General features: G+C 33.9%; 2 protein-coding genes across 3 annotated transcripts in view; one reads left to right on the plus strand and one right to left on the minus strand.

The window, feature by feature from the left end:
- Nucleotides 1-1,323: 1,323 nt before the first annotated feature.
- LOC112529791 (protein cornichon homolog 4-like) lies at nt 1,324-4,165 on the plus strand. Of its 2 annotated transcripts, none has more exons than XM_025141197.1 (4): nt 1,324-1,678; nt 2,388-2,569; nt 2,889-3,011; nt 3,827-4,165. In XM_025141197.1, the coding sequence occupies exons 1-4, from the start codon at nt 1,607-1,609 to the stop codon at nt 3,855-3,857; spliced, it is 408 nt and encodes a 135-aa protein (XP_024996965.1). In that variant the 5' UTR covers nt 1,324-1,606; the 3' UTR covers nt 3,858-4,165. The 2 variants fall into 2 exon arrangements, with proteins under 2 accessions (XP_024996965.1, XP_024996966.1); XM_025141198.1 differs by having other exon boundaries at nt 2,889-2,974.
- A 593-nt stretch (nt 4,166-4,758) lies between these two features.
- Nucleotides 4,759-9,380, minus strand: part of LOC112529309 (ACT domain-containing protein ACR8-like) — a 5,800-nt gene continuing 1,178 nt past the window's right edge. The window contains exons 4-7 of the mRNA XM_025140532.1: nt 8,188-8,255; nt 6,803-7,372; nt 5,586-5,690; nt 4,759-5,344 (exon numbers count right to left, since the gene is read on the minus strand). Of these exons, the coding sequence (XP_024996300.1) occupies nt 5,000-5,344; nt 5,586-5,690; nt 6,803-7,372; nt 8,188-8,255 (1,088 nt within the window). The 3' untranslated portion in view covers nt 4,759-4,999. The remainder of the gene's footprint in view (nt 5,345-5,585; nt 5,691-6,802; nt 7,373-8,187; nt 8,256-9,380) is intronic.

The raw sequence follows: 9,380 nt of genomic DNA on the forward strand, positions 1-9,380 counted from the left end.
TTTTGTTGGTTATATTAATTATCTTTAATAACTCACAAATGTTCTAGACCTTTCGTTTTCTATTCCGTTTTTTTCTCATTCAATATTTTTAAAAGCAAATAAATACACTTACAAATACCACATGAATATCACATTTTATTTGTTTTCAAATATATAAACATCATTTTAAGTGTTTGTTTAAATAATAATATAAATAAAATATGGTTTTTGTATGTGTAGACTTTGTATGAAAAATAGAAAAAAAATTAATTTTTTATATATTCGGTAAATAAAAAAAAGAGTGTCCTGTTTAATATTTCTGAAGAGATTTATTTAGTGATGGTTTAAGTTATCTATTAAAATGATTCATTGTAACATATCAACAATTTTGAGGATGATAACATGAACAAAAAAAATATGAAAGTCAATAAATTAATCATTATATTTATAACTATAATCATTGGCTTTTTCATGGTTTTTGACTGTTATTTACTAATTATATTATTAGGATAAAACTGTCATTTAATTCATTTTTTAAACCATATATTTTTTTATCACTTATTTTAAGACTGAATGAATAAAAATGAGAAAAGACCACACTGTCCATGACTAATAAGCGAGGGACACTATACAGTTGGTACGGTCAAGAACGAGATCTGTAATAAAATGCAAATTGTAGGGTATTGAACGAAGAAGTGTTCAAATTTCATAGATACTTCTTTTTGGAATTTACTCTTAAATATTTGAGAACTCTAATAATAATTTCTAAATATTGTGTTTAATGTATTCATTAACATATATATATATATATATATATATATAGAGAGAGAGAGAGAGAGAGGGATGTTATTCTACATCCTTTGTCATTCCTACACCCTATACAACCCTCATCTCAACCATTCAATTTTTAATCAATTAATTGTTTCCTAATATAAAGTATTAATCATAATTAATAAACTCTATTCATATTCCATAAATATTCAAATCATAATAAATAAACTTCAATCATTTCTATAAATATCTCAATTAATTGGGTTGCAAAGGTTATACAAATGCACAAGGTTGTAAAAGAAATATACCCTATATATATATATATATATATTTTACAATGTATTTGTCTTACATGTATTCGGTACACAATGTAGACTTTTTTACGTGTATTTTTGTTTTAGAAACACGTAAAAATGGTTCACATTATAAACCAGGTACATGTAAAACAAATATATATTAATTATAATTTTAAATTATAATTTTTTAATCATATAAAATAATAAATTATACACAAGTTCTCAAAACTATGAAATAATATAAAAATATTTAAATGAACAAAAACCACCCATTCATGGGTTCGATCATTCCTTCGTCACTCTGCTCCTTCTTTGTTGTTTGATCATCGGAATCCTCCTGTATCTTCCGGGAAAACTCGCCGGCGGGGAGAAATACGATTTTCCCTAAACGATTCAATCACCCGGCGAAACTTTCTTCCTCAATTTTCCGGCTTCCCAATCATCAGATTTTCGTCAATTCATCGTAAATTCTGCAGAAATTGATTCCTGTTTCCTCCATTCTTTTGTTACAAAATAGGTTAGTAAATAATATAGAGAGAGGAGGAAAAGAGGGATTTGAGATGTGGGATACGCTTGCATGGCTACTCTTCTTCTTCATCCTCATAGCTATCCTCGTTATCGTTGTTTATCAGGTTATTATCAAAACCCTAATTTTGGTCTAATTAATTTAGTGTACGAATGTATTCATGTTCATAATATGTGCGAATCTAGATAATCGATTCTAGAATCTAGATTCTTCTTATTGTATGTTCTTCATTAGATATTTCGTCTGTAAAAATGTTTGTTATGGCAGATCGATTGAGATATTGGTTGATATTTGGGAGAAATTGTGATCTACAAACAATTAGATTCGATTCCGAACTATTTGTTTATGAATTATGACAGATCCATTTGATTATTTAAGAAATTCATTATAAAGGATTCCAGAAACTATTATCCACTGATCGTTGTCCTCACATTGTTGTTCAATTTGTTTTTGGTATCACAATCAAGAGCGATCAGATCATTCCTTGAGTGTTTGTAGGCTTGAGCTCATTGCCCTCCAACCACCGGGGGCGGACCCACTCTGGTGCATACTGTGCCCCTACTTAGTTCCTCCGTCTTAGCGTAAAAATCTTTGCGAGCCGACTAATCCTAGGGCGACCACCTGCTTTAGGTTCATGAAAGGTGTCATTGTATTTGTTGGGTGTAACCAGATATTCCTTGAAACTACAGTAATAACACAAGTTTTCTTTGATAGAACTGGTTTGGATTCGAATCCCCTTTGTATCATTTCTTAGTTTTTAGCTTTTAACATCTGTCGTGCAAAACATTGATGTTTTGATGTCTTTGTGTTTGCAGCTTATATGTTTTGCTGATTTAGAGTTCGATTACATTAATCCGTACGACTCCGCATCTCGGATAAATGATGTGATCTTGCCGGAATTTGTCACACAAGGCGTCTTATGCTGCTTGTATCTCGTAACCGGCCATTGGATGATGTTTATTTTGGCTCTGCCATACCTCTATTACAATATCCGATTGTAAGTTCTCCATCCCAACACTTTTTTTGGTAAACATAGGTTTCCGGGCCAGCTTACACAAACCCATTAATCCCCCAGGCAACCACGAATGTTCTAGAGTCATTGGAGTCATTGCAAGTGAACCTCCATGGCCACAATGGTTTTCACAGGGCCTGGATTCGAACCCACGAAATATGAGATTTCCAATACAACCCCCTGAGCCTTAACCTGTGCGCCACAACCCAAGTGGTTAATCCCGACATTTTTCACTTCTGCAAAAAGTTGATGTTGATTTGAATTCGCAAGATCTTTTATCATCGTTATGGTTACTTGATTCTAGGTATTCACGGGGGGAACACCTTGTGGACGTCACCGAGATCTTCAACCAACTCAATGGAGCGAAGAAGCAACGGCTTTTAAAACTCGGTCATCTCATTTTCCTCCTATTCATCACCTTATTTTGGTAATATAACATACTACAACCATTTTTAATCTAATCGGCAGATATAGTTGAGGGTAGGGGTGTAAACGAGCCGATCCGAGTCAAGTCGAGTAATTAATATCATGCATGAGCTCGACTCGAGCTTGATTAACCTTTTCAAAGTAGGGCTCAAGCTCAAGCTCGAATATTTTTTCAATGTTTGAGCTTGAGCTTGATGCTCGTTTATGAGCTCGAGATTGATTAACTCGTTTACAAACTCAAGTTTGATATTTTTATTTTTATTATATAATTTGTAAACATATAAATATGTTTGGCTCAAAAAATATATATGCTCGAATGGCTCGACTCGTAAAGGTTAATCGAGCTTTCGTACGAGTCGAGTCGAGTCGAATATTAGTGTTATGGAGCTCGACTGATTAAGTTAAGTGAGCTTTATTTTGTGTTTGGGACCGACGTGAACTTGAAAATTATTAATCTCGAGCTCGAGTAGCTCGTTAAAAGCTCGACTCAGTTCAAGTTCTGCTTCAGCGTCTATTAGAATGTTGGGCTTTCTCTTTTGTTTTTCCAAACAAAATGGGACCCTCAAGCAAAAAACGGGCTTTTTGAAAGCTTGTAACTACAAGCGGTTGATACCATTTTCTCCTATTTATCATCGTATTTTGGGAATATGATATATATGCAACGGTTGTTTAGGGTTCCAAATTTGTCAGGTCAATGTTGCCTCGTTTTTGTGGGTCCCATTTTCATGTTGTATGGAAGAACATGAAAATGGGACCCAAAAAAAAGCAAGCAAGAAAATGAAACCAATGTATCTGATTCTTTTCTTGTCGTTATAGGATGATATATAATGCATTGGAAGAAGAATAGTAAACCATGGGAGGATCCATAAGTGCAAGATAGATGCATCAAAGGTGAAAGAAGCTCGGGCTCTCGGTGTTTGTGTGGCTTCGAATATGCCTCCACAGTATAGTAAATACGAGTCGAAGGAAATAAAAAGTCAATGGAGATGGTAAATATACATACAAAGTCAACTTACGTTTTTGAAGAAAAATCTACAGTTAGGTTTACATCGTATTTGTATTTGTAACGCGACATGAAATTTAGTTAGAAGTTAAACACGTTATATATGAGTTCTATATTCACATGTGAATTGTTACTTTAAAACAATTGCTAAGTATTAGGTTTTGGCATGGCATATACCAATTGTAATTCTGATCATTTGTTGAAAATTATGATACGGAATAATTGTAGACCGAGATAGACAACGAACGAAAATATCAAAGTTGTACAGTTTTTTATTACTGGATACCAGTTATCAAGTGGTATCAGAACTATACAGTTTTGATTCTCTATGAGGAAGTGATATATGAGCTATAAGATTTTGATTATTTGACACTGATAAGTGATGTATACAAGTTTATTATTTATGCTTATATACATGGGGAGAGAATCAACGAGAATGCTCACTATTTAATAGAATAAGAAAACGACCATAACAGCCAAAAAAGTGTGCCAACAATCCTATGGCTGCGTCTTCAGATCGCTGGACAAAGTCTCGTGAATCAAAACTTATTTTTTACATTTACAATGCATAATTTGACCTGCTTCTAATATGAAACAGGTGGACCGAATAAAAACATCGGTCCGTCATTCTTTGCTCTTTCTTTTAAAAAATCACACTGATTACAAAAAAACAGTTCACAAAAACTCAAGGTTAAAATCAACACCGACCGAAAACCGATCCAAGAATCGACCGATGAATCGGTTTGTACAAAAGGATAAACTTCAACTATATTTACAATATTTCACATGCTACTTAAAAAACACACTTCAATGTACAAAATACACAACCCCCTAAAGAAATTTAAAAAAAAAAAAACAAAACAATTGTTTTTCCACTGACCTAATACAGATTTTTCTGATTGTTATTTCCAGTGACTCATGAAATTAATCGAGATGGATACAAACATACTCAAACACTCACGGTTACTAAAAAAGGAAAGAAGTTTTCAAGAATATGATTTCATGAATCCCAAATTGTACAAGTTCTTTCTTAATAAACTCGCAAGTGACACCAAAACTGCACCACCAAGAGTACCTCTGATTTCTTCATCTTCATGCCCTGCTTCTTTTACTCTTAGGTCAACCATCCCGATTCGTTGTCGAACTGCGTCGATCACCTTCGAATCTACCCGGTTCCCGATCGCATCCGTTACGTAGAACATGTTTAGTGCCGTACCCATTTTAGTTGATATCTCGGCCCTGATCACATTTAACGCGTTCTCTCTAAATGTTCGCATAACTTCCGCTAACAGCCCTGGTTTGTCGGCCTTTCGTAGCTCGAGCCTTACACCCTGAACTAGCGCATGTTAGTTACCAACTGAACTTCATTTTTCTTTTCTTTTTTTTGAAGTATATAATATTTATATACAACAAATACTCGTACACAAGTGAGATTTGAACCCTTGACCTTCAGAGAGAGCCCGGGTTCTACCGGGAACCCGAGTTCTTTTATAGGAACCGGGTATTGTTGGGCCAATGACCCTTTGGTAAATTTAACTGCATTTTCGAGTATGAGGAGATTGACAATGGTACCTCGGATGCTCTTCGTTCGATGGCGGATGACAAACATAGAATAACTCGTTCCTTTTCGGCTTCTGAACGAATTGGGGTTCCATCCATGTGTTTAATAAAGAATTCCTGAATACAATTGAGCAATATTGGTCAATCCGATCCAAACTAACTGATGGCTTTGGAAGGTTTTTCAAAGCTTATGGGTTGTTTGGTTGGTTTTCCATTAAGTCATGCATGGATAAAGTTGTATGTTTGTATTAATCTGTCTGTATCGGTTCTGAATGTTTTTGTTTGGGAGGGAATGTGTTTCTTATTTGGGAAGGGTAGGTTTGGAAAAAACTTGGCTTTCCGCATAAAGCTCCCCCCTAGAAGCTTATTGTAAGTCACTTTCTATATCATTAAGCCATTACCACACAGTCATGTATAACTGACCGAGTAAGCTGTTTCTCCCATTAAGCCTATTAATCCCGAAAACAACCGCTCTACTCTTTTAGGGTAAACACTAGGTTTATATACATCGCAACCCCAAACCAACCGCCCCCGGGATATAAGAAAGTGGGAAGTTCAAATAAGAACCATAAATATTTTGTAAAACCATTAGATGTGTATATATATGTATCGACCCATATACACTAGCAAAATATGTCTTGCCAATTAGTATCATCAATGTATATGTACCCAATATAAATTCATATAATTTACAACGATCAATGCATATAGTCATTCTCACAGTTCTCAAAATATTTATTTTGAACCCACCCTTTCAAATGGATGACTTTGGAAGATTTTTCCAAGCTTAAGGTCTTGTCTGTCAACAGCTTAACGAGCTTAATAGGACTCACAGCTAATTTGGTCAGCTATACATGACTACCTGGTAGTGGCTCAATGATATAGAAAGTGGCTTATTCAGTAAAAGCTTCTAGGGAGGTTTTATGCATTAAGACAAGTTTTTTTCCAAACCTACCCCTCCCAATTGAAAAACACTCCTTTCATCTATAAAAAAACCTCCCAATCAGAAGTCTAACAATCTATACAGATAAATTAATCAACAAAGACAACTTTACCCATACTGGACTTAATGAAAAACCAACCAAACAGCCCCTAAGAAGGATATAAATACGGAAACTGTTGTTCTACTCTTTGAGGGTAGAGGGGTGTGCATCCCACCCCCCAAACCCTACATCCAGATAAGATATAACGGGCTGGTTTATTTTTTATAAAAGGATATGAATACGTACTAGATGTGCCCCATCTTCTGTAGTGTTGATGGTGGCATGGAAGACGACATATTGCATGTCAGTCAAAGTGCAAACGACATCGAACAAAAGCTTCGGTCGATCCTTGGATTGAACGTTCAGAACCGAGTAACCTTTATCCAAACAATTCTGAATCGAAACCGAGGGGGAATTCTCCAAACACGTCTTTAAACCCGGACTTCTTGCATAATCACGGTCTGCAAACATCATCTGATGAAGCCTTCTCTCTGTGTGAGTGACCGCCATTGAAACCGAAGTTTTTGCACTTTTGATATCATTCTCCCCTTTAAGCACGTTTCTTAAACGAGCTTTGACTAAATCAATCTTGTCGGAATCCTCAATTGGACACCCGGAATCGGTGTCTTTTAAGTAAATAAGAGACGCGATTCGGCCATTGTGTGTCCAAACTTTCGACTCGACCACATCACAATTGAGATCGGACAACACAGCAAAAACCTCGGATAAAAGACCAACTCTGTCAGTGCCGGTTAATTCGAGTGCAGTCATTCCATCAATGGGATTCGATCTCGTGTTGTGGATGGTTTCAAATGACTGTCATACGTACACAACAACCAAACGTATAATCAGTCCACATACATCACTTAAAAGAGGCTATGGTTTGACAAATCAGTTGATAAGTTAGTTGTTAGCTGAAAAACTAGTTGGATAACAAGCTAATTGTTAGCTTACGCTTGGTAGGAACTGGCTGATAAGCTAAATGACAATGTAAAACTTACCTAAAACGATAGGGTTTTTTGGTCATTTAAATAAAATGGAAGGGCATAATTAGATTAAAGCCTAATTTCAGATTAAAGAAAATATTTACACAAATGGGAATTCGATTGAAAATGCGTAAAGCCTAATTTCAGATTAAAGAAAATATTTACGCAAATGGGAATTCGATTGAAAAGTGGCTAAAAAGAGAATTTGGTTGGAGAGATCGGCTATTTTAGTCAAGTTCTGGGAATAAAATTGCCGATATATGCATATCTCCAAAATCTTGAGAGATGTCTTCTCCTAAAGTTGTTCTTTACTAGATTTCAATTAAGACTAAAGTTTGTCTGTTAGCAACTTAATAAGCTTAATGGGACTCGGAACTTATTCAGTCAGCTATATATAACTGTTTGGTAGTGGCTTAATGATATAGAAAGTAGCTTATTCACTAAACTTTTGGAGAAGCTTTATGCAAAAAGCCAAGTTTTTCCGAACCTTCCCCTCGCAATTAAAAAAATACCATCTTTCCATCTATGAAAAAACCCTCAGAAACAAAACCTCTCAATCTATATAGACAGATTAATCCATACAAATAGTTTGATCCATATACGATTTGATGGAAAAACCAACCAATCAGCCTGATGTAAGTTTACCTGTTCAATGCTATTGATGATGGTGTTGTCTGTTAATTTCTTGCCATCCAAATCAGTCACATGGAAGACTACAGAAAGTAAGATTCAAGACCACTAATAAGTAAAAAAGGTTGAAATCATTGATCTAAAACAATTATCAAGGGATTAATCCGACATTAAAAAGTAGAAGATTCCATAAAGTTATTCTTCTAAAAGGATCCTACGAATGAAAAAGTAAAGAACTGTTAGCTTCCAATGATGTCATTCAAACCTCACACTGAATGGCTCAGATGTAAGGATACAGGGGTAAAATAGTAATTTTATATCATTTAGACCTGTACGTAGTCAATGAAAGCATCTGTAACAAATTCTCCGAAGTAGAGAAAATGGTGAATTTAGGCCAATTTTTGCTACAATAGATTCTCTAAACCTTTCCTTAGAGAGAAAGTAGAAGAAAAAACGTGAAATTCTCCAAATTTGAAGAATTCGTCACTAATAATTACCGTGAGAAAAATATTTTTTATTATATTTAATAAAAAAAACTTCAAAATTAAATATTTTTATGAAGAAATATTTTTTTTAAATGTAATGGAATATCTTAATAATATAACCAATGTTGTAATCTCTAAAATGGAAAATTGTTGGAATGAATGTAATTTGTTTTTGGAGATTTGGAATTTTGATCATGGAGAAATTTTGAAAAATCTGCTAAAAAGATGTTCTAAAAAGCCTCTTAATCGTTATGACCACTCAGGGGATGTTTGTTCTTAACTTAATAAACTTAATGGATGATTAACTTAATTGAGTTACACCATAGTGTTTTACTTTGTCTTAATATTAAGAGATGGACTTAACATAGTAAATCTGCTCATCTTATCTTAATACATTAAGCTAAAAAAATTATCTTTTGACCAGATGCTAAGATTTTTTTTCCAAAATTACCCTTAAATCCCATGTTTCAATAAAAATATAAAAGTTTGCCAACAAATGTATAATTTTCAAATGTATAATTTAAAAATTATATCCAAACAATAATACTTTTTCCTCCTAAAAAATATTACTAATGGAAATAGAAAACTTTAACAGAAAAGTAATATTTTAAAAGATAAATGAAATATTTTAATATTATAATTAATGTTGGATTCTGCGAGATGAAAATCTGTTGAAAATCTGTTGGAGACGAATATATATATATATATATATATATATATATA

Source organism: Cynara cardunculus (assembly GCF_001531365.2).
Source record: "Cynara cardunculus var. scolymus isolate 2C chromosome LG 16, CcrdV1, whole genome shotgun sequence".
Taxonomy (NCBI): Eukaryota; Viridiplantae; Streptophyta; class Magnoliopsida; order Asterales; family Asteraceae; genus Cynara; species Cynara cardunculus.